Raw genomic sequence first — 25,736 nt, 5'->3', positions numbered from 1 at the left:
CACTTGACGCCTGCTAAGAAACTTTTGAGCTACTGGGAAGAAAGGGTTAACACGCGGTAGACCTGTGGCCGATTTTATTTGGAGTCGCTGCCGGCGTTCGGAGGTTCCAGGTGTGCGCGCACACACACACACACACACACACACACACACACACACACACACACACCCCTCCCAGCTATCTCTCCCCAGGGCTGTTACTTAGTAGCCTAAGGGCACCATTTGGCCTCACAGCAAATTAGTTAAACCGTTTGGGGAGTTTATCGCGAAGAGGGAATCCTTGTAACTCAGACCGGAGCTGAGGGATTTCTGCAAAGCGCGGCCTCCCAGCTCCGTCGCTGGAGGGAAGGAGGGAATCAGGTGGTGGCCAGCCTGTGCGCAGTGCATTTCTCTGCACACGTTAGCAATCAAGTTAATTGAATTCATTGGAGTTTAGAACCGGCCTCTAGCTCAGAGAGGGCTTTGAATGGCCAATTTCTCTTTCTTCCTCTCCCCCTCCCCGCCTCCCGCCCGCCCGCCCGCGCTCCCAGTTCCCTCCCCCCGGGTTCCCCAGTCCGCACCTCCCTTCTCCACTCCCCTCAACCCCCACTCCCTCCTCCGCCCTATTAAAACACCCACCAGCTCCCTTGTTAAGACCCCCTTAAGTTGGAGGAGGCAGAAAGGCAACAACAGCGAGGAAGGAGAAGTCAAGACGTCTGGAAAGAATTACCCAGTCCTGGCTTCCAGCAGCCCATTGAACCAGGGACTTGAACCAGCCCCAGCCAAAGACTTTCTCCCGATTCTGCGCTTCCTGGGTTCTGCTGAGACTTCACCGGGCTTTTCTTGATACGAAAGAGAAAAGAGACTTTCCGTTATCAGGGGAGGGGGAACTGGAGCAAAATAATAATAATAATAATAATGATAATAAAATAAAAATAAAGTTAATTTATTTTTAAAGCACAAATTTTTCTTTTAAGAATTAGACTGAAGTGCAACGGAAATATTAAAAAGAATAGTGGTGAAATTTCCTTTTAAAGTGGGGGTGAACCAAACATTTCAGACTACCCCCCCATCCTTTTTAAATGTTGTTTTTAAATTTTTTATTTTTTTTGGCCGGTCGTCTCAAATTCATCTGATCTCTTATTACCTCAATTTTGGAAACTGCCCGCCACCGACCCTCCGGGACCACACAGACAGTCTGAGGACAACTTTATGACCAAGAGCTGAACAAGGTACGTTACACTGGCGCGATATGGTGAACCAGGAGGGCCCCCGAATAGGCCAGGGAGAGGGAAGAAATTACCCACATAAGTGTTAAAAAAATTGTAAAGCTAGTTTTCGACAGAGAAGTTTGAGGTCTGATAATTTCCAACAGACTGAAAATCAGGGGATATTTCAGATCACTGTCAGGCTTGGCAATATAACCCTGGCTTTCCCCATCCCTGCGGCGCTCGGCAGAAATCCGCTGCCTTTCTGGGAACACAGGTAACCTCTCCGCCTGGGAAAGACTGCACGTCCCGAGATGTACTTTTCCACTCCTCATCTTCCGGAGCCGCAGAGGGGCTCCCGGGCTAGGAAACCAGAATTTCCACTGTGCAAGGAAAATGCATTCCGCACAGCCACCCCCCTCCCTTTGCCCCTTCCCTTCCCATCCCTTCCCTTCCGTTCTCCCCCCCCCCCCCTACGTCGGGAGGAAAACCCTGAAACAGCCAGCTCAGTGCCTTTTACTTGTAAGTGGGAAACCCGCTTCTTACTTGGAATGCAAAGGGTTAAAGTGATTTGGGCTCCCAGCTCCTGGGAGCCGAGACCCTCCGAGAAGGAGGGTCCTTCGCCACCTCCTCGCAGCTACCGGCCTCGCTCGGCCACTCCCACTTTCCCGGGCTTCCCGTCCTTTGCACTCCCTGGACCCCAAGGCAGTGTCAGGCTCGGTCTGCCCGGGCTCAGCCCGGCTCCGGAAGCCTTACTTGGGCCGGGGGTCCCGGACACAAGCGGTGGCAGCCGCCGACCCGAGCGGGAGGAGGGCGCGCGAAACCTCTGCTCGCCGCCGCCCGGGGGCAGGGCGTGCGTGGGGACCGCGCGCTGCAGCGCAGGCAGCTGCAACGTCCCGGGAGCCAACTCCGACGTGGCACCGAGCACGCTGGCGCTTCTCTTCGCAGCTGCAGCGCGGGGCCGCGCGGGTGGGGGGCTTGGGGGTGCCGTCCCCAGCGCCCGGCCTGGGGAGGGGGGACGGGGGCGCGCGGGAGCTGGGGCGAAGTGGGAGGCGAGCCAGAGGCAGGGTTGGGATGGATAATCAACACCTTGGGCGGAATTGGTCACGCTGGTTCCCGCCCAGCGTGAGCTAGGGCTCCGAAACGGGTCCCCGTGAACTGGAGGGCGGGTCTGAAAGGAGGGTCTGTGCGCGGGCCGGACGGGGAGGCGAGAGAGCACTTCCCCTCCGGCCAGGGAAACGCAGCCGAGGGGAAACGGCGCTGAAAGGATAATTAAGGCTGGAAAGAGGGGCTGGGAGCGGAGAGGCGGTGCCTGGGGAGGAGGGTTTACAAGACCCGGGTCCTATTACACCGGCTTAGGTGCCAGCGCCTCTTTTTCCATCCCCCGAACGCGCGCGCGGAGTACTTGGACTCGGCGACCCTGCGCGCCTCCAGGGCGTGCGAGCCGCTGCAGCCGCGCGCCCAGAAGGTGCGTGTGGGAGCCCTGCCGGCCCCTCCCTGCCCGGTTCCCCACGCTTGGGGACCGTTGCAGCCGGGCGTCTCCCGAGCTGCTGCCCAGAAACGCTGCGCTCCAACCCACGTGGCTGGCCTGGGATTGCCTTTGACGTCACACCCTGCGGGGGAGGTGTGACGCAATAGGTCGGGGAGCCCTGATTGGCCGCGAAGGGCTTTCCCGAACTGGAGGCCTGAGTATATATAGACTCTCAGCTCAGTATTCAGAGTAAAGTGAAGGGTATTGGTAGTTGGGCTTTGCTGAGAAACTGAGGTGACTGCCAAGAGGGGGAAAGACTTCGCTGCCCTTTGTAGATTTCAAGCCCCCCCCCCTTTTTTTTTCCCCTCGCAGATTTTTCACTGCAGTGAGGGAGTATGATAATGTACCTTTGGAAGTGTTAAACAAGATTATAATTGTTTAGAAAGGTTTTTTTAAACCACTTTTTAAAAGGTCAACACTTATTCAAACACATATGCAGTGACGAAAGGTTTAAAATTAAAATGTGCATTTATATAGAATTGGCTAGGACAAATATTTGTGTCCATCAAATTATTTGTAGATACTGTTTTAAATTTTACAGAATAGGATTGAAAAGAATACTTAAATTCTAAACTTTTTCTTTTCATACCAATGTGTGCAAATTGACTCATTAATTATATTTTTGCTGAGTTTTTCTAGTTGCTAGATACGATTACAGGAACCACTGAGGTGCTACATTTTTAATATCCATCATGCCACATCTCAGGTTTTTCCCACTTCTTGGCCCTTTTACGTTTTCATTAAAAGGTTAACTCTTTAACGTGCCTATGTTAGTGTCTATATTATGTCATGTGTGAGTTCGCAATTTTGGAACAAGTATTCAGAATTCTAGGTAAATATTTCTGGATGATAGCATTGTCATTAGAATATCATTACTCCTATTCACATTTTTTAATTTATGTATTTCCTGAGGGGAATAGAAAACTGTCTTGTAGATACATTGACAAAAGTATATTACCTCAGTTGCTTGTGTTGTACCTGGAACTAACTCTTTACCAGAGAAAGTTATGCAGCTTATAAAAATGAAGTTCTTAAATAGACGATTAGCATCCAATTTGCATGTCACTCTCCACAAAGCAAAGATGTAGTAGGTTAACCTTCCTGGAACACAGGACTTGGGCAGCAAACGAATAAGAAACTTACTAGAAAGTAAGTCAGATTGGAACTAGTAACTTTTGGTAGGTTTATAGAATAGCCTCACAGTTTTGAATTTCATAAACTCTTGTTTTACACATGGTTTCCTGACCAGCTTTCTTTTAAAACAATTTTTTTTTTTTTGACATTTTAAGCACAGACTGATTCATTTAGTATCTATTATTGGAACTGTGGGGAAAGCCCTTGGGGAGCATGTGTAGGTCTCCTTTGGCAAAGCTATGTTACATTGTCATAGTTTTAAAAATGGAAGTATAGTTCACACACAGTGTTACATTGGTTTCAGGTGTATAACATGGTGACTCAACAAGTCTGCTCTTCATCCTGTGCTCACCACCAATGTAGCTCCCCCTGCCCCTGGTATCCTACAAACATATTGCAATACCAGGGATTCTGTTCCCTACGCTGTACCTTTTATCCCTGTGGCTTAGTCACACAGTTACATTTTTCAATCTAAGAGCAAGTAGTTTGTTACATTATCAGCATCCTGACTGTTACATAATATGGGAGTGATGAGTTAATGTAATTGGGGAACAGATCATAAACTCCACTGTCTCTTTCTGGGTTCTGTTTTGTTTTTTGGTTGTTTTTTGTTTTGTTTTGTTTTTTTTTTGCTTGTTTTTGTTTTTAAATCCACCTTCACTCAGGCTGTGTTCCACTAGGAGCCTGCAAGGACAGAGCCAGTGGCAGCTAGTACGACAGCTGATTGGGGGAGACAGCTCCCTGTAGAAAAATCACCGCCACCTCAACTTGGTTTTAATCCTTTTCTCTCCAGTGGCAATCTGCCTAGAATAAGTATCGCCCCACGGCATATACCTTAAATTATTCAAGTATATCTTGAATGTCACCAATACATATAGATTTATAGAGTTGTATATATACTGCCTTGTCCACAATCTGTCTTTCGAATTTGCACCCAAAGTAGGGCTTGGACTCCTGACCCCGAGATCAAGAGCAGCATGCTCTACTGACTGAGCCAGCCAGGCGCCCCTCACAATCTAGAAAAATGTTGTTGGTATAGAAGTCAAAACAAATATAATGAGGTCACACTCTTAAATATTTCTTTAACTTAAATAATAAAATATTTACAAAAGAATGCCTCTAAAATGCATCATTTTACTGCAAACTAAAAAACAAAAACAAGATGCAGTTCACATTTTAATGGAATTTGTCACACAAAAAATATACTCAAAGAAGTCTATAAATAACCACACTGTAAGGCAAGATAGAAGAGGACCCATAAAAAGTGAAATAATGGCTACTGTTTATTACATGTCTAAAATGTATCAGGCACTGAGTTAGATACTTTGAGAGACAGAGTGAGTGGGGGAGGGCAGAGAGAGAGGGAGACACAGAATTCGAAGCAGGTTCCAGGCTCTGAGCTATCCGCACAGAGCCCCACATGGGACTCGAACTCATGAACCGTGAGATCATGACCTGAGCCAAAGTCCCATGCTTAACCCACTGAGTCACCCAGGCTCCCCTATTTTATATACATTATATCTAATGTATATGGGCCAAACCCGCATCAAGAAAATTTTGTAATTAAAGGAATCTTGCTTCAGAAAGGTTGAACAACTCAATCAAAGTCACAGTGTTTAGTGAGGAGTGTGGATGAAATTTAATCCAATAAATCTTGAATATAATGCCCTTGAACTGGACTATGCTGTGGCTGGACTAGTCAAGTTTTCTGAGGGCTTAAATTGAGGAGAAATCACATCTGGGAGAGATCAGGAAGGATTTTGTGAAGAGCCTTGGCACTTGTGGCACATATGGTTACATGGGTGTTGACCTAAAAGATAGTGTGCCCAAGAGCCAATGGAGGAACTTCAAGAACTAAGATTCCATGCCAAGTTTTGTTTTGTTTTTTGTTTTTTTTGTTTTTGCAAACTTTCTCCCCTTTGCCACACTGAACTCTAGGATGAAGTTTATGGCGGTGAAACTCAACCAATAGGGCAGTGGGGCGAATTGGCATCCTGGGGGTCATGGATCATTGCTGATGGTACAAATGAGGAAGAAATCCGAAACCTACAGCTGTGGGTGCAGACACAGCTGGGGTGACAAGGCCTTTGAAAGGCTTATTGCCTAACCTTGCGAGCTTGGCTCCAGGGTCTCTGTCAGGATCGATGCAGTGGGACTGGAGAGACAAAGGCCAACTTCAAAGCCAGAGAGGGAGAGGAGGTCAGAAGGGGAAAAGATGAGGGTCATGTGCTCTAATATGTCCCAGAGGGTAATGTTCTCTAATGTGAAGACTATTGAGAGGCTCCGTTTGGTACTTTTTCGGATTTCTAGTTGAGGACAGTAGCAGAGGCAATATGCATGGAGGAATGCATATCGATCCAAATAAATCACTGGGGTTTTCTTAGACTTTAACCCAGTGATGGCCAAACTTCGTTGCAATTAGAATCACTTACGGAGATTTGAAAATTACTGATGCCCTGTTAGCACCCCCTACCAATTAACTCTGGATGTTGTAGGAGCCGCATATCAGTAATTTTTACAGATCCCCCGAGTTAATTTGGACGTACATCAAAATTTGGGAACCACGACTTTTTAACCTTTGCTCACCACCATGGTTTCCTAATCCACTGTTAGCAGGCAAATGTCTACAAGCAAAGAATGTCTTGTAGTATAAAGATGTGGGTTTCCGTGCTCCATGCCAGTGTCACCTGCCTAAGTTAATATTCTTAATTCTGATCTACATATGATTTGAGGCTTAGCCGCCCCATCCTCCATACAATGAGTTTAGGGGTAAAGAAAACCTGTGTTCCAGAACCAGTCCTGCTCTTTATGAGATGTGATTTTCAGCAATGCATTTTCTAAACAAATATTCTTTATGTATCTCCTTTTGGCCTTTGAGCCTTTGTATGTGTAAATATCGGCTACAAGTTAAAAAGACACCAACTTGGTCTTCAGTGGATTTGAGAATATAATGAGGAACAGAGACAAGTGTACTTTATCCTTTAAGTTACTCTTCCTTTACATCAAAACCATTAGTATCCCATTGAAGCTGCACTAAATATATATAGTCCTTACCTACTTACAGTAAGCCTGCAAAAAAGTTGCACTCCCATTTTGCAGATGAGGAACTGAGGCTCAGGAGTAGATACCAAAAATGTACTCTTTGTACTTCTCCTTCAGATGACCATGATGAAGAACATGCCCACATTGCAACCTACATTCATCCTTCTTATAGACACTCAGCTATGGGTGGCTACAATATGAAAATAAAGTTGCCATCCTGTCCCTAAAATTTGAAGTTCAGAGATAATCGATTGTCTAAGGACACATGACTCATTCACAGGAACCCTCAGGTGATTTGCCTGAAGTCAGGTAGCTAATATGAGGCCAAACTTGGGCTTGAACCCATTTCTTCCCAGTCCTGCTAGTCTTTTCCCTATGCCACAGTTAACTAGCAGTGGATTAGAGGGCAGGGGAGTGAGTCAAGCTGATTAGGTAGTTGGTGGGCAGGCAACAAGTGGCAGAGATCTAACATCACTGAGCTCTAGCTGTTGATAATTCTTTTTAGGTACTTAAATGAGTTCTCTCTTTTAAATTAAGAATCTGTTGTGTGAAGTCAGTGGGATTATTTCCATTTTATAGATGAAGAAGCTAAAGGTGGCAAGTATTATGTGGCTTTCCCAATGTTGCCATGCCATTAAAAGGAAAAGCCAGGAATCTATCCCAATTCAGTCTGGTTCCAGAGGGACCAGGACACACACACACACACACACACACGCGCGCGCGCACGTTATTAGAGCCGAACGCAAAACAGTGTATGGATCAATGCACCATAAATATTCTAAGAGTTCCAGATTTCAAGTAGATAAAAGATGATCTCATTATCCCCCATGACCCACACTTGACCCCTAAATTCATAAGGTTCCTCAAATTGTAACTGACAGTTTCTGGAAACGCTTTTGGAGGGCCATTTGCCTTTTCTAACTTTATTATCCAAAGGTCTACAGCTGGTCTGGTACTTCTTACAAACCATTACGTTTAGGTAGCTGGGCAAGAGATTATGGAACTTGTCTTTTAAAAAGAAAGAAAAAAGGGGCACCTGGATGGCTCAGTCTGTTAAGCATCTGACTCTTGGTTTCGTCTCAGGTCATGATCTTGCAGTTTCGTGGGTTTGAGCCCCACATCAGGCTCTGTGCTGAGAGTGCAGATCCTGCTTGGGATTCTCTCTCTCTCCTTTCTCTGCCTCTCCCCTCTACTCTCCTCTCTGTGCTCACTCTCTCTCTCTCAAAATAAAAAAAAACTTAAAAAAATAAAATAATTAAAAGAAAAAGAAAGAAAAAAACCCCTTTAGGATGAGGGGTATTAAGGGTTCAACATATATTCATTGCCACTGCAGTAAAGAAAGGAAAGGGACCCACCCAAGTGCAAAAGGAGTTACTCATTTATTCAAAATATATTTATTGTATGCCTGCTATGCGCCAGCCTCTGTCTTTGGTACAAGAACACACAGTTGATTGAGATAATCAAGTCCCTGTAGCCATAGAACGTACATAGGGCTAGTTAGAAAATCAAGTGTGGTCCGGGGAGAGTGAAGAGAAGGTAGGGTGGAGGAGACATTTTAGAAGAGAATGGTAAGCTGAGACCTCTCTGAAGAGATATCCCTTAGTTCTAACTCTGTAGCCTTTCCCAGATGCTGATGACTAATTTGAATTCACTTCCTCTTTTTCCCCAAATCTAAAACAGAAGGACCACTTTATGAAGCTTTGGGAACTCAGTTCTCACCCCTGCACCCCTTAGTGCCATGGGAGCGGCTGTCATTCCAGCTCATCCCACCTTGCCTTCTGGTTAATAGAAAGAATAGGAGGAAGAAAGGTTCCGATATCCATTGACCTATAGAGTCCTACTTGGGGTATGTGAGCTCACAGCAAGGCTTCTATCTATCTGCTCTGCAGGTGGAACAATGAATGTAGCAGTGCCTTTCCTAAGGTAAAGCAGGATTTTGGCTGTAGGCGGTGATAACATGCTGTTGCATAGATGGAACCACCAGCTTTCTCTGGGATAACCCCATTCTCTGTCCCTTTTAGCTGCATCCACGCAGAAAAGTCTAAGAACCCAGAAATCTCTCTGCGTGTTGGCTAATCTTGTATCTGTACCTGAGTGTCAATTCCCCATTTTCCATAATAACGGGAAAAAGAGTTTTCTAACTTGTCCTTGCACAACATGTTTTGTTAGCCAGAAACAAAAGGAAGCTGCCTGTTTTGTCATGACAAATCAAATCTATTCAGCGAATATTTACTGAGAGTACTGTAACCTGGCTCTATGCTACCATGCGGATCCTACTTCTGGTTTTGAGACTGTTACTTAAATACTTAGAGTCTTGGTTTCCTCATCCTATGTGTATGTTATTTGTAACATGAGATTAAGAATACATTTATCACCTAAAGTAGTTAGGATTAAATGGGATCATGCCATTCAATAAGACAGACAATACTTAGCCCACTGCCTGGAACCTAATGAATGGTGAATAAATGTTAGCAGATATAACAACGAGGTCAATGACGATGTTGATGCATAAAGTTACATGAATTCATTCAGCAAATATTTACTGAATACCACCTGTAAGCCAGGCAGGGTTTTAGGTCCTTGGGGCACATTGGCAAAAGTAGATTTAGAAAAATCTGTTGACTTTGTGGAACTTACATTAGGGTGCATCAATCTATTCTTTACGCTTGGTTTGGCTTAGAATTCTGTGAAGACTCGTACTGGTGAATAATTGGTATCCAATCACATAGCAGCTTAAAAATCAATTCAAGTTTGATGTGGGCAAAAAAATAATTAAAATAAAATCCAACTTCTATGTTTTACATACTTACGGAAGGTAGATTTCTAAGTCGTCTCTCTCTTTAGCAGTAAACTCTTATGCTCCAGGACGGAACTACCGTATTTTCCAATTGAACAATGAAGCCATATGTCTGAGGAGAGTTTGCTTATGAAGCAGAGTATCTGAATTGAGGATTGTCTCAGAAAGTCTCACACATATGGTGCCCATATCTATGCAATTGCCCAGGGGAAATGATAAAGAAACACACACTGTGTGTCACTCCTTGAGATCAATGTATTCCCTCCGTAAAGTTGGCTCTGAAAATGTGCCTTTTGCCCTTTGGCCTGTACTGACATATGCTGCATGTGTCTTACCGGGCAATAATACGATACATCTCAGAAATAGAAAGGTTCAGCTTTAACCAGGCTGCTGCAGTGTACTAGCAACTTTTCCCAGGCTTCAAAGGGACATTCTGTAGACTCCTATGATGTAAGAGGGTGTTCCCCCTCCAGCTGTGGCCAGCAGATGCTACGCAAACACTCTCTTTGTCCACGTGTGCTGATAAAAGCAAGGAAAATGTGAATAATGGAAAAGAATGGCAGGCAGTACTTTTGCTGGCTATGGTGATTTTAAACCCAAGCGAAGCACACACTTCATCTCCCTGGCTGAGCGTTGCAGTCCCCTTGAAATTTTTCACTCTTGTGAGAATGACTCACGTCTTGGAAACGACGAGTTCCAAGTCTGGTGCTCCCAGCACCTTTAGGCCTTCGTTAAGGTGCCCAGTGGGAGTTTTCAGCATCCTGTCAGCTGTTTTAATTAACAAGGGATGCTGTGCTCTGTTGCCTCTCACTGGAACTGTTCCCCGGCACCGTGAACTTTCCATTCGTGTTGGGGTTCCCTTTATCAGCCTCCCAGGTTACATACTGTGATGTCCTGTAGAAGTGCTGGAAGGGGAGCACATCTGTGTTTGGTTGTTTTAGCTTCCTTGTTAGCTGATACTTTGTCTATTTTTTATTTTATTTAAATCCAAGTGAGTTAGCATATAGTGTAATGTCGATACTTTAAACTGGATTGTGTTTTGGCTTTTGAAACCCCCCTCAGAAACACTTTGATTTGGCTCCTCACCGCAGCTCTGTGAAGGGTCCCTGACAAATATTATTATCTCCATCCAACAAAAGAAAATAACGTCCACGAGCTAGAATCCTGGTCTCCAGGCTGTTCTGCATTACCTCGGGTTGTCTTAGTTAGGGTGAAGTCAACTCCAAATTTTAAAACACACGGAGATTTGGGGAGAGTGGTGCTCTTGGAGAGACATGGAAGTTTGTGCCCTTTCCATACCCCCCTTTCAGCTGGCTGCTTCTGAGTAATGTCCTTTTATAATAAACCAGTAATCGAGCGGGTAAGCAGGTTTCCTGAGTTCCGTGAGCCACTCTAGCAAACTAATCAAACCCAATGTGGGCAGGTCTTGGGAACCTCTGATTTAGAGCCAGTTGGTTAGAAGTACAGGGAACAACCTGGGCTTGGGACTGGTGTCTGAAGTTGGGGAGATGAGTGGCAGTCTTGTGGGACTGAACCCTTAACCTGTGGAGTCTGATGCTGTTAGGGATGGTGTCAGAATTGAGTTCAATTGTGGGACACCCACTGTTGTCTGGAGAACTGTTTGTTGGGTGAGGAACCTCCTTTCCCTGACACGCTGGAGTTGGGTCCAGGAAAAGTTGGGCCCAAAAGAAAAACAAACTAACAAAAGTCTACCAGGTACCTCTTCTGTGTTCAGCCTTGGAGATACTTCAGGAAATACAAAACTATATATAGTTCTTCTCTACTCTGGTTGTTCAAAACCTTGTTCAGAAGATACACAGACCATAGGGAGGAGTACAAAACTGGCTGTTATTAAGAGCTGAAATGTGTTTCGGGTCTAATGCATCACAGCTTTTTGTTTTTCAGCTTAGAAGCATCTTTTTATTTTTTGTTTACTTTCTTCTTTTTAAGTTTTTTTGTATTACGGCTTTAAAAGGATGGGAAATTTACCTGTTGAAATGAAGCGCGATGCTCTTTCTTCCTTAACTTATTTTATTATTTTTTAAAGGTTTATTTTTGAGAGAGTGTGCGTGTGTTTGCCCGAGCGATTCGGGGAGGGGCACAGAGAGAGGGAGACAGAGGATCCAAAGCAGGCTCTGCGCTGACAGCAGAGAGCCAGATGTGGGGCTTGAACTCACGAACCGTGAGATCATGGCCTGAGCCGAAATTGGACACTTAACCGACTGAGCCGCCCAGGCTCCCCTAACACATTGTGCTTTTCAGTAGAGCCTTGCCACCGTCATCTCATTTGATCCTTGAAACAGCACTCTGAGGTCCACCAGAAGGACATCCGTATCCCTGTTGTGCAAATGAGCAAATTGAGGTGCAGAAAGTCACTTAGCCAGTTAAGTGAGAAAGTGAGGTTGGAGCTCCTGAGTGCTTCTAGTCCAACACTCCCCGTGAAACCATGTGTATAACAAGTATGGGACAAGAGTGGTTAACCAAGAGTATCATTTGATTATATTACAGATGCATTGTGAGAGGTTTCTCTGTATCCTGAGAATAATTGGAACCACACTTTTTGGAGTCTCCCTCCTCCTTGGAATCACAGCTGCTTACATTGTTGGCTACCAGTTTATCCAAACAGATAATTACTATTTCTCTTTTGGACTGTATGGTGCCTTTTTAGCATCACACCTCATCATCCAAAGTCTGTTTGCCTTTTTGGAGCACCGAAAAATGAAAAAAATCCTTAGAAACGCCCATTAAATTGAACAAAACCGTTGCTCTTTGCATCGCCGCGTATCAAGAAGATCCAGACTACTTACGAAAATGTTTGCAATCTGTGAAAAGGCTAACCTACCCCGGGATTAAAGTTGTCATGGTCATAGATGGGAACTCAGAAGATGACCTTTACATGATGGACATCTTTAGTGAAGTCATGGGCAGGGACAAATCAGCCACTTATATCTGGAAGAACAACTTCCATGAGAAAGGTCCTGGTGAGACGGATGAGTCACATAAGGAAAGCTCACAGCATGTCACCCAGTTGGTCTTGTCCAACAAGAGTATTTGCATCATGCAAAAATGGGGTGGAAAAAGAGAAGTCATGTACACGGCCTTCAGAGCACTGGGACGAAGTGTGGATTATGTACAGGTAGGTTTCCGAATTCCTGCCAGGGCAAACATACATTTAAATAAAGCAGCTTTTGTGTCTCTCCAGGCATATGCTATAGCCCATCCTTGTCCCTCTGAACACAGTACTCCTTTCAGTTCATTTGAAAACCGCGTGACTGTTGAAAGCACATTTTGAAAGCGAGGAAAAAAAAATCTTGTGAAACTGTTAAAGACTATCTACGAAAATGCTGAACTTACGCGGTGTTATTGGTTGGAAATTGAGATTATTTTGAACAGGAGACCCTTCCTTCCTTCTCTCCCCCTCCCTTACCTTCTCTGCCCCCTTGGTTCTGCCAAGTCAAATCCAACGTCATTTTCCACAGTCTTAAAATCTCCAGACCTTGTACGAAAATAGTGTCTGCCGAGCAGAAGGGTCTTGAGAAAATCTGTAGGCTCGAGGGATGGCTATAAAACGTTTTTCACGGAGACTGGGCAAAATGGGGGTGGTGAGAACAATTTTGATTTAAAAGGGTAAGGCATTCAAAGCTGGGAGACAGAAGGAGAAGGAAAATGAAAAAGGGAGAAAAACAAACACACACAAAAACCCTTCCCAGAGCAAAATCGAAGTAATGTTTATTTCACTCCCCAAACAGCATTACCTCACTCACTGCACTTGACCTTTGAAAGCATTTGTGATGGTGTTTGCTTGCATGAAAATGAGACAGGCTGTGTCTGTCATTAATTCCCTGACTGCTCTGCTTGCTCCAGGATTTCTCCCCTCCTCGTTCTCACTGAAGCTTTCTTTAGAACGTTAGTAGGGTCCCCGTGAGTTTTCTAACTGCAGTTTTCTTGCAGATACTTCAGTTAAATTTTGGCCATGATGATACGGAGAAGGGAGAAATGTCTGCAGTTTAAGAGAATCCACTGGGACACTCTCCCGATCTCCAATCAGTGAAATCCGACTTTTCAGAAGACCCATCATATACTTTAGGGTCCCTGATTGTCACAAGGTCACGCCCAGTGGGATGGCATGCTCTGTGTGATTGGGGGAGAATGGGCACCGGCTTCAGAGTCAGCTGGATGACCCGCCTGGAGCAGGACCACCTTTCCAAGCCTCAGGTTCATGGAGAGAATAAGCCAGTCTCACAAAGGGTTGGAGATTACCACGGGGTTAATTCTGGTTACTATCTGAGGAGTTTTGAGGCATTTTTTCCCCCTCAGTTGGTACCAATCTGCATATTAATCTCTTCTAGGGAGTTGATAGAGTTTCACTCCCAAGCGTCTCCTAATTTCTAGAATGTTCACAATCGAGGTACTTTTAGTTACCTCAGGACATTTTTATGTATTTTCATAGTGTAACTTCAGGCCCAGATAGAGGATGAAATGATCCTTTTAAAGGAAGTGATGGGATGGCTGGGGAATTTACAGAGGGTTTGAAGACTGAAGCCTAAAATGAAGAAACATGTTTTGATATTTCGCCTTTAATTCTAGTTAAAACAATTGCTACATTTGTCATTTCTAATCAAGATGTCATTGTGTGGGTTTTCTTTTTTCTTCTCTTTTTTTTTTTTTAAAGCCTGTTCCTCTCAAAGCCGCTTCTTCCATCATTCCTGTGTTGAACTTTGTTTGTATCCTTGACAACTTGACATTGTGCCTGACCAGGACAAAATAATACAAGCTATGGAACGTTAGCCTGGGCTCCTTGCTAGAACCCTAATCAGGCTTGAGAACTTTCCTCCCATCAGGCTGAGGCCTCCAAATAGACTAACCTGAGCACCAGCTGTTAACTGGGTCCTAAATCCTGCTAGAATTCTCCATCCATTCCAAATGTTCAAGGGGACTGACACAAGAGTAGAAAACCATTTGGCATTCTGAAATCAGGTGACTCCATCCTGCCATTCCTCATCAAAATCCCCAATTTTTAACCTTGTGTGTTCTATAAAAGTGGAAACATTATAACAGTCAAACCAGTACGTTCTCACCATCCATTCTGACTGACCCAGGGTCTGAGAGTTGCAAAGCAGAAGCCACAGAAAGACCAAGGAGAGAGGTTCAAGGATGTTGGCTACTAAGCATTACAAGTGACTGAATGTGGAGAGCAGATTGGCTACCGAAGGAAGGAAGTAAAGTTTAGGTGCTCATACACAAGAGAGAATGGGGGCTGGGGCAGAAATAGGACCATCTGCTCACATCCTTGCTACCCCGGCTGAAGACACTGCTTAGCTGGGCAGAGATGGCACGGATGATTGTTTTTCTCAGATGCGGCTGAATCTTTGCACTGGCTAGTTCTCTTCACTTCATCTTTTTTTTTAAGTTTATTTATTTGAGAGAGGGAGAGAGACAGAGAGAGAGAGAGAGAGAGAGAGAGAGAGCAAGAGAGAGAGAGAGAGAGAGAGAGCGAGAGCACATGCATGCGGGGGAGGGGGAAACCCAAGCAGGCTTCGCGCTGTCCGTACAGAGCCCAATGCGGGGCGCTATCTCAGAATCATGAGTGGAAATCAGGAGTCGAACGCTTAACGGACTGAGCCACCCAGGCGCCCCTCCATGACCCTTTTAGCAGGAGAAAAGGAAGACTAAATTATTCAAAATAGTAGAGTTGACGCTTGTTATTCATGGAGTCTGTATTTGTAAATTACCCTCCTCATTAAAATGTAGTTGTAACCCCCAAATCAGTACTTGGCTGCGCTTTTGTGATCATTTTGAGACGTGCAGAACAGCAAGAAATTTGATTCACCTGATGTTCATGTTCCCAACTGAGGTCAAAGAAGACTGTGCTCTGCCTTCTTCAGCTTTTATACTGTAAACAAGTAACTTCTTCATAATGTATTTAGTATCATGTTTTTCACATTGTTGTGCTTTTTGTTGGTGATGTAGCTGTTTAAAATGCCCCTCCCCAAGTGTAGTGCTGAAGTGCTTGCTGTCTAGTGTTCCTGAGCACAAAGCTATGATGGCCTTATGGAGAAAATGTATTTCTTAGGTGGGCTTTGTTCAGGCATCAGGTACAGTACCTTTGGCCCTAAATTCACTGTTAATGATTCAAATACATATAGTATATAGTAAGATGTATTTAAATGGGAACACAAATAACAGTTATTTATTAGGTATTGATTTATTAGGTATTGATTTATTAGGTATTTATTAGGTATTGATCAGTAGACAAAGATGTGACCAGAGCCTCAGAGGAACCTAACCTTATATTTCTGCTAGAAGCCATTTTTTTTTTTTTTTTTTTTTTTTTTTTTTGGTGTTCTCTACATCAGTGTTCATGGAAACTTCGTGGAACATAACTACCCTGAATCATGAGAATTGACAAGTATGTATGTAGTATTTGCTTGGTTCCCATATTGTATGGGAAGCCTGAACTATTCTGAGGGCCAATGTTGAGAATGTTCTATGTCTTTTTATATCATTCATTTTAGAGGATAAGATTGGAGCACAGTGAAATAGGAATGGGACATCTGAATTCCAGACTTGAATCTGTTGTTTCCTTGCTATGGGCCTCGGCTGGTAGAACAGATGATCTCCGAGATCATTCCCAACTCGGAACTCTAACTCAGTACAGTCTTTTTTGGGTTTTGTTTTTTTGGTTTTTTGTGTGTTTTTCAGTACAGTTTTAATTTCTCTGACATTTTTAACAGTTACTATCATATTTTTCACTTTCATATGGTTTACTTTTTTAAGATTTTATTTTCAAGTAATCTCTACAGGCAACATGGGGCTCGAACTCACAACCCTGAGATCAAGAGTCACACACTCCACCGACTGAACCAGCCAGATGTCCCTCACTTTGATTTTTAGTATGCCCTTTCCCCCCAATTTGGGGCTCTTGAATGTAAGCCCTGAGTTAAATGCTACCATTATGGGACTTCCTGATTCCCTTCTTTAGAATGAGAATTCCAGCCATTTGGAAAAAGGGTGTTTCTTGGCTTCAGCCTTAGAGGTCATAACATTTGGTTTCCCACGTTCCCAGCTGTCTTGTCACCTTTGTTTTACACCTTCTATGACTTTCACTCATGTTTAAGCCTTCCTAAAAAGAAAAGAGAATGACCAAATGACTCCTTTTTTAACCTTAATGTTTTGAATAGATTCTAGGTTGACCAAAGTCAGTAAGTATTTTACAACAACTTGGGTAATTCATTCTCCCAAGGAAGGTATATATCTTCCTAATTCTTTTAAAAAAGAGCAACAGAGAAGGGCCAAATTGCTTAGATGTCTATGATACAGAGGCTTTCCACTGGATGGATTTGAGATCCTTTGTCATAAACTCAATTGGTGTAGGAGAGGGATAATCTTCCTTATCCTGCCTCCTTCTCACAAAGAGAATGATTATTTTTTCATTGAGGGTATTTTTTTTTTCTGGAATGGTTTTACTGCTGCTAAATTTCAAAGTGTGTTTTTAACTCTAAAATTCTTAAATTTTATGATTTTGTATTTGCCACTGAATCTGAGGCTGGTAAATTTAGCTATAGACTTACTTGTAAATTCCATTTACCCAAAATCCAAGTAAATAGAAAATCAAGATTTTTAAAAATTGAAAGTATCATGCAATATTGATAAAGTCCTGGAAGTTGGTTATGATAAAATTAATTGCCATCCATCATAAGCTTTTGAGTGACCTTGTTGGTTATATGAGAAATTTTAAATTGTGTGCAATATCCTATTTTTGTGAAGGTTATTTTCCATCCTAATTTTTTGGTCTCCCCTATCTCCTGCATGTATGTGGTTTCATCCAAATTATGTACTCCTTTTCAGCAGATAATTCAGTTTTCAAGTTGAGATTTGAAAAATAAAATTCTGTCTTCTACATTTATGTACTTCCGAAACCAAAGAATATGTTCCCATTTTAAATAGTATCACGTGCATTAGGTTCAGTGTCAATGAGATATGAAGTCAAGATGCAACAAACATTTTTTTTAAGTTTTAATGGGTCCAGGGTCTACTCTTTGCTATAGGATGAATTTTCCCACAATAGAATGTACTTTCCCCAAAGGCACATTCAAGGCTATAAAGGAATCATAATCGGCTGCAAACTGCTCTCTAATTTTTTAATTTTCTCTAGTAAACAACCCAGTGTAAGGACTTTTACATTGCCTGCTCAGAATTGAGTTTGCTGAACTTAAGTTTATTGGGTATTGGACTAGGTAGGGATTGGTTCCCTGCTCTCCCGGTGAGTCATCACTTATTTACAGTGATTGTACGAAGGACCCCTTGTCTCATTGGATTAGTGTCCTTAGTGGGTGTCTCTGTGTTTGGTTTGTCACTTCTGGTTTTGGTTCGTCACTTTATGTCTTCCTTTTATTGAGCATTTACTATGAGTTAGCCAATATTAAGTGCTTCACATACGTGATCGAACTAAATTACCAATATAACAAACTTTAGGTGGATGTGATTATCCATATTTTTCACCTGAGAGGTGGAGGCTTAGGAAAGTGAGGTAAGGACACTACAGTCAACAAGCTAGTCCAAGTTTACATAAACTTGGTGAATGGTGGATTGAGATCTGTTTAGTTCCAATATTTGCATGGTGCTTTCTCTTCTTTCAATAGTGTGTTTACTCTGGTATTATACTGTTAAGAGTTCAAGGAAACTGGCATCATCTTGTGTTTGGTAGTAAATAACTATTTGTAAATTTTGTTGTTGTTCTGGCCTACCCCTTTTCACTAGATAAATGTCCCCAGGGAAAGGAGAGTGAGGGAGACTTTCCATTTACTTTGTGGTAAAGCTGTGTCAGGAAAGCTGGTAGCAGGGTCATGACCAAGAGTAAATTCCACACACTATAGAAAAAAATAGTCTCACTGGGTCAAGGTTAAGATGAAGGGTCAAGTCTTGCAAGCAGGCAAAGGATAAAAGCAGTAGCAACAGAAGGGGTCCTGATTTATTTTCAACCTGTTTCCTCATTGAAGGCAGCCAGAGTAATTAAGATTTCCTCTTAATCTGTGTAGCTCTCAGTGCCCTTTGAAGTGGTATGGGGCTCGAGTTGGGGGTGGGGAGATCCACCAGGCAGTCTGAAAGGAAACACGTTCAAAAAAGTGAAACATGGAGACTTGACATTTTAGACTTGGGTCTTAGAATTTGAACAGCATTTGGTAGAATAGGTAACAATCTTTCTTTCTTTCTTTCTTTCTTTCTTTCTTTCTTTCTTTCTTTTTCTTTCTTTCTTTCTTTCTTAGTCTTTCTTTCTTTCTTAATTTCTTTCTTTCTTTCTTTCTTTCTTTCTTTCTTAATTTCTTTCTTTCTTAATTTCTTTCAGTTCTATTTATTTTTTTTAAGTTCTATCTATTATTTTTGAGAGAGAGCATGAGCAAGGGAGGGGCAGAGAGAAAAAAGAGAGAATCCCAAGCAGGCTCCGTACTGTCAGCATGGAGCCCGATGTAGGGCTCAGACCTACCAAAAGTGAGATCATGACTTGAGCCAAAATCAGGAGTCAGACGCTGAACCGACTGAGCCACCCAGGTGCCCGGTAACACTATTTCTAAAGGAGATTTTTGTTTAAATTATAGTGAGGTAGATTAAGATCAGTGAGATAAATTGGAATGAATTTATAGTCTAATAACTTACGTAATAAACTCTACACTAATCGTTTGTAACTGGATTATAGATAGTTGCAGACACATTTGAATTTGTTCATTGGGATAAGACATCCTTGATATGTAATCAGTTCCCATGGTCATTTTAGAGATTCTTTACTGAGCCATCTCTTTGTGTTAAGGATTGTCATAATCCCTGAAGTTATGGGTTTACTTAGGGAGTATAAAAGTGCAAAGCTTATTACCTTAAACTAATAACACACTTCTCTACAGTCCTTTGTAAATTTACAAGGTACTTTGATATGCAGTGTCTCACTCCAGTACCATGATGATAAGTGGCTTGTTAAAGGTCACAGAAGTAGTGAGAAACAGGACCCAAGACTTAATTGACGCTTCTTGATTCTGAGGGCATTTATCCTTATAATAGGCACAACTTGACAAAAGGAAAAAAAAAACACTACTTTATTAATGTTTCACACTTTTTATGCAGTTACTGTTCTTTATAACACATGACGATGGAGGCATTGGGGATTTTTTTTTTAATTTTTTTAAATATTTGTTTATTTTTGAGACAGAGAGAGACAGAGCATGTAGAGGGGAGGGGCAGAGAGAGAGGGAGACACAGAATCTGAAACGGGCTCCAGGCTCTGAGCTGTCAGCAGAGAGGCCGATGCGGGGCTTGAACTCACGAGCCGTGAGATCATGACCTGAGCCGAAGTCGGACACTTAGCCTACTAAGCCATCCAGGCGCCCCAGGATTTTTTTTCTTTAATCCACTAGAATTAAAATTGGGCTTAGAACGTATTTAATCTCAACTTAAAAAAAAATTATGAAAGAGAACCCTCCCCCTGCAACCAATTATTTTCGTCCCACGGTTGGCAAACTCTGCTTGTAAAAGGTCTGATAGTAAATATTAGGTTTTGCAGGCCATATGGTCTCTATTACAACTATTCAACTTTGCTGTTTTAGTGTGAAAACAGCCATAGATGACATGAAAATGAATATGCTTGAGTTCCAATACAGCTTTATTTATGGACACTGGGATTTGAATTTCATATAACTTCCATGTGCCACAAAATATTATTATTTTTTAATTTTTTCAATTATTTTAAAAGGCAAAAGCCATTTTTAGCCCACAGGCCCTAACAAAACAGGTGGCAGGCTAGACTTGGCTTGAAGACCTAAGATTGTCAACCCCTGGCTTATTTATTTTTTTAACTTTTAAAAATGTTTTATTTATTTTTGAGAGAGAGAGAGACACAGAGCAGAGGAAGGGCAGAAAGAGAGGGAGACACAGAATCTGAAACAGGCTCCAGGCTCCCAGCTGTCAGCACCAAGCCTGACACAGGGCTCGAACTCACAAGTCAGTCGTGAGATTGTGACCTGAGTGCGAGTAGGAAGTAGGATTCTTAACCAACTGAGCCACCGAGGCATCCCATCAACCCTGGTTTAGATAGGAAGGAAAGGGGAGGGTGTTCCCTCTCGACTGCATTGGGGAAGGATGGAGACGGAGGGACGATGATCTTATGCACTTGAGTTGGATTCTGTGGTTAAGACTGAGGTGGCTGGTTCCTCCCAAATGTGCCTTTTTGCCTTGACACTTTCCCACTCATTTTAGTGAAAACTTTGCTTCATTTCCATAACTCCTAGTGAGAAATCCTATGACTAGTGATGATGTGGTTTAAACAAATTACAGTGGAGACATTCAGTGTGGACAGTGAGATGTTTTGATTTGTTCTCTAATTGTTTCCTGTGTGCAAATCATGGCCTGTAGTTTGTCCCCAGGTGAGGTCAGGCTCTGCGTCAACTGGTGTTTGTCCCCCACCGTTTCTAGCCTAGAGCTAAATAGCCAACAGTTATGAAATCACCTACTTATTATTAATTGGTGGGGAGACAACTAGAAAGCCTGTTCCCACTCTACGGATTTTCAGAGGGACTAAAGTTACACTCTTGATATACTAATAAATACAAACTATTAGGTCGATGAACATACATGCTGACTGTCATAACTGATGGCTTTCTAGCTGGCATTCTGTCACCAAATAGCATCCAGAAGTTGGACCTCTTTTTTTCCTTTCTCCTCTTTTAAATATGGAATGCTTCACCTTGCGTGTCCTCCTTGCTCCGGGCCATGCTCGGCTTCTCTGTAGTGTTCCACGTTTCATTTCTGTGCTGCTGAAGCACCTAACAGAAATCGAACTTCTTTAAAGCTCTTTGATCCTGCCACTGTAAACCCCTTCCCAGGAGATTTCTGGGAGCTTTCCCTTCCGACACAGTTAAACCCACCAGAACAGTCTCTCTCTCGGAGAACTGCTGGCTCTTTGCAGTTGGAAAGTGGGAGGGGCAGGACCAATTTAAACATTCAGAGCCTCAGAAGTGTGGTTCAAGGTCATTTCAAAGGGGCGGTTCCCTTGGCTCACCCCTGCTCACAAGCAGGCGGAGTGACTTGCGCATTAATTCTAGATTGCCCCTTCCTGTTGTTTTTAGTCTTATTTTAGCTTTCTGGTTTTACCTTTCCCAGCCTGAGTCAATAGAGGTGGGTGTGGCCATAAACTCAGGGTGCTGGAGCTAAAGGTGGGTCGAACTCTTGCCCCCGCCCTTCTACCCGTATTCCAGGCGGGACAGGCTTGCAGCCATCCATGTACAAGCCAGTGGTAGACCAGGCACTCAGAGAGGCAAAAACGTCACTTTGGGTGAAATTTGTTTAGGCTGCTTCTGAGGCTTGCGTCCAAACACAAGTATTAGTAAAATCCTACTTTCTACGCTGAAAAACTAATGCCCAGCTCTTGCCTAGATAAAGTGAGATCATGCTGGACCAAAAGAGAATACTAAAAACAAAACAAAACAAAATAAAACAAAATAAATGGTTTTATTGAGAAAATGAATGGTCCTAAATAACTAGAGTAAAATAAGAAATTCAGATGTTAACCCTAAAATTACTATGATTAACTAAATACAGAGAGATTATAACTGAATACCCTATATACTGCTGAATTTATACGATTTTTTTAATGTTTATTTTTTGAGAGAGAGAGAGAGAGAGAGAGAGCGCATGCATGCACGTGTTCTCGAGGTGGGGAGGGGCAGAGAGAGAGGGAGAGACAGAATCAGAAGCAGGCTCCAGGCTCTGAGCTGTCAGCACGGAGCCCAACATGGGGCTCCAACTCACACACTGTGAGATCATGACCTGAACCAAAGTCGGATGCTTAAGCGACTGAGCCTCCCAGGCACCCCATATAAGTTTCAATCATGCATTTAAATCGCTATTTTACCAACGTTAGTCATTAATATGTATATTTTTTTGAAAAAAATTAATTTATACTTTTTTCAGAAAAGAATAGCTGTCAATAAAACTGAGACACACATTTTTTTAAAATGTTGAAATTCCTTAATTAATTATGTCAGGGACTCATGAGAGAGAGAGAGGGAGAGAGGGGGAGAGAGAGAATCCCCTTTAACTCAAGACTTTATGTTTCTACAAATTATTTTCTAAATTTTTTTTCCATTCCAAACTGGTATATGAAATCCCTACTCTTTTAATAAAGTAGTATGGAGAACTGTAAAGATAATTACTTTTGGTGTAAATAAATAGGCTAAATATTGATTAAATCCATTTTGGTGAGTCAGACTTGATGGAAAAATAATGGAATTGCTGATAACACTCCAGTCTCTACTAATTATTTATTGTTTGGATGGGGTTGTGAAACTGGTTCATCACATGTCAACCTGATCCATTTTTATCTACTAGGCTTTGCTGTAGTCCCCAGAAAGGAATACCATGTCTTATTGGCATTAATCAGGGATGGGGAGGTGGGGGCATTTCTCTTATTTCTGGTTTTCTTTGATCATGTGGAAGAAGCTCTATCCACAGGTATAGCCTACCTGTGGGAAAGGTGGTAGCATTTCTCAGCTGTCTCACTCCTCCCTCCCTAAGAGAAGTGATTTAATCTGATTGGTGAGTCCAGGAGAAGGGGAGCTGGCTCCTTCTTACCCATTCCGTCTGGGAGTGGGTGGCCACCAAGGAGCTGGCATCGGCCAGACCTTTAGAAGGGCATGCACTTTATCTGTAAGAGGAGGCTGCCCGCACTTAGGTGCTATTTGGACTTGATAAGTCTGTCTAATGCTGGAAAATGTAATTAGGAAGGCTGCTATTCCACAGGGTATAAGCCCTGTGCTCTGTATCAGCTTTACGATGATACCAGGGATATTTTGGTTTCTCATCTCCCTTATTCTTCTGTTTCATTTTCCAGTTGGCTCAGAAATCAGGCTGGAAAGAAAAGTATTTGTAACCCGGCCCCCTTGGGCCTCCAACAGGAATGTTCGTCAGAGGTTCACTAATATAGACTAATCCCAATAACTTTCTTGAAGTCATAATTTGGTTTGGTTTCAGAATTGCTTTTTTGGACCCGTATAAAGATTTAAAAAAATTTTTTTTTGATCTTTATTTATTTTTGAGAGAGAGAGAGAGAGAGAGAGAGAGAGAGAGAGAGAGAGAGAATGAACAGGGGAGGAACAGAGAGAGAGGGAGACACAGAATCTGAAGCAGGCTCCAGGCTTGGAGCTCCGAGCTGTCAGCACAGAGCCCGATGCGGGGCTCAAACTCACGAACCACGAGATCATGACCTGAACCGAAGACGGACGCTTAACCAACTGAACCACCCAGGCGCCCCTGAAGATTGTTTGTTTGTTTGTTTTAATTTTTTTTAACATTTATTTCTTATTGAGAGACAGAGAGACACAGAGCATGAGCAGGGGAGGGGCAGAGAGAGAGGGAGACACAGAATCCAAAGCAGGCTCCAGGCTCTGAGCTGCCAGCACAGAGCCCAACATGGGGCTTGAACCCACAAACTGCGAGATCATGACCCGAGCTGAAGTCTGTCGCTTAACCAACTGAGCCACCCAGGCAACCCCCCTGAAGATTGTTTTTACGAACAACTATTAGCATGTCTAGAATGACTTCAGATAATTTACATTTGCTTTTAGGTACAAAGGGCTGGATGAATACTTGATGCTTTAGGATAAAAAGGTGGTCTGCAGATAATGCTACCTCCCTTTCTGATGTTGTGTCAGTTGCTAAGTCCTGCTCTTATGGGCAACTTGCTTCAGAACTATACGACCGAATGGAGGAGAATGGCTTTCCTGTCTTCTAGTTACCATATGAAGATAGGGAGGAAAGTCGCTGTTAAACATGCCTCCCTTTCAATACACTCTTAGGATTTTATGACCATCATTCAGACCTGAGGGATAAGTTGCCTAAAGGGAAAAAAAAAAAAAAAACCCATCTATGGTGACCAACCCAGATGTCTACTAAATCCTGGAAAACTGGGATGTCACCTGGGAGACAAGACTTTCTCTGCCATGATGAGGAACATCCATGGTAAACCAAGACGAGCTGGTTAGCCTACAAGACCTACCTAGCATGTCACTTCAGCTGTTTTATCCGGCACTGCCATTTACTTCAATACTGAGCTCGCTCTTTGTATCGATTGTGACATAACAAACGGTCATCCCTTGCAATAAATACTTGCTTATTGAGGCCCCGTGACAAGAAGGCTGAAGACATAATATATATGCCCAATTTTGACTGTATTGACTACACTCCTACTTCTTCCTTTAACTCATTTTGTACTTTTTGCTTCACAGGTTTGTGATTCAGACACCATGCTTGACCCTGCGTCATCTGTGGAAATGGTAAAAGTTTTAGAAGAAGACCCTATGGTCGGAGGTGTCGGGGGAGATGTCCAGGTGTGTAAGCCTTCACTTTCGGCATGAGTTGCTTTTAGTTATACTCTTACTCGTTGATTCATTGAACACGTATTTATTACACACCAAACTCTCTGCCAGATGTGGCTTTTGGTGCTAGAGACACATTAGTATGTGCCTTGACCCGCTTTATTGCCTCTTTCCTTTCCTAAATTGAAAAAAAGAATTAGGATTTCTTTGTTTAACCCTGGAATGTAACCTTTGTTTGCTGTGGCTGATAAGTGATATATATTTAATTTAAATGTGTAATGATTTCTACCGTATCTTTTTGAACCATAACTTAATGTTCTGGTAAAATCTGATGTTAGAGTTCATTTAGCTGTGAAGGTAAAAAAAAAAAAAAAGCAAGAAGGGCAGATGATGGATTCTATATTTTATACCTATGTATTTAAAAGCTGGTCAATATATGATTGATTAAAAATCCAAATTGGAATACAAAGAAAGAAAAGAGAAGAAGCAAGTCAAATTTACACTGGTAAGAAAGGCAAAGGAATAATTAATTAATAAGTGGATTTTCTGATTATGATTTATTTCCCACTATTTTTTTTTTTTTTTTGAGAGGGAGGAGGGGCAGAGGGAGAGAAAAACAGAGAGGGAGAATCCTTTTTTTTTTAACGTTTATTTATTTTTGAGACAGAGCATGAACGGGGGAGGGTCAGAGA

General features: G+C 42.7%; 1 protein-coding gene and 1 pseudogene across 1 annotated transcript in view; one reads left to right on the top strand and one right to left on the bottom strand.

The window, feature by feature from the left end:
• Positions 1-547: 547 nt before the first annotated feature.
• Positions 548-25,736, top strand: part of HAS2 (hyaluronan synthase 2) — a 29,817-nt gene continuing 4,628 nt past the window's right edge. Inside the window, 4 exon segments of the mRNA XM_004000089.5 lie at positions 548-1,208; positions 12,197-12,409; positions 12,411-12,824; positions 24,955-25,056. Coding sequence (XP_004000138.1) covers positions 12,197-12,409; positions 12,411-12,824; positions 24,955-25,056 — 729 coding nt within the window. The 5' untranslated portion in view covers positions 548-1,208.
• On the bottom strand, positions 21,397-21,495 carry LOC111558602 (annotated as a pseudogene).

The sequence above is a fragment of the Felis catus genome, chromosome F2, assembly GCF_018350175.1.
Source record: "Felis catus isolate Fca126 chromosome F2, F.catus_Fca126_mat1.0, whole genome shotgun sequence".
Classification (NCBI taxonomy): Eukaryota; Metazoa; Chordata; class Mammalia; order Carnivora; family Felidae; genus Felis; species Felis catus.
This window is presented reverse-complemented; position numbering and strand designations above follow the sequence as displayed.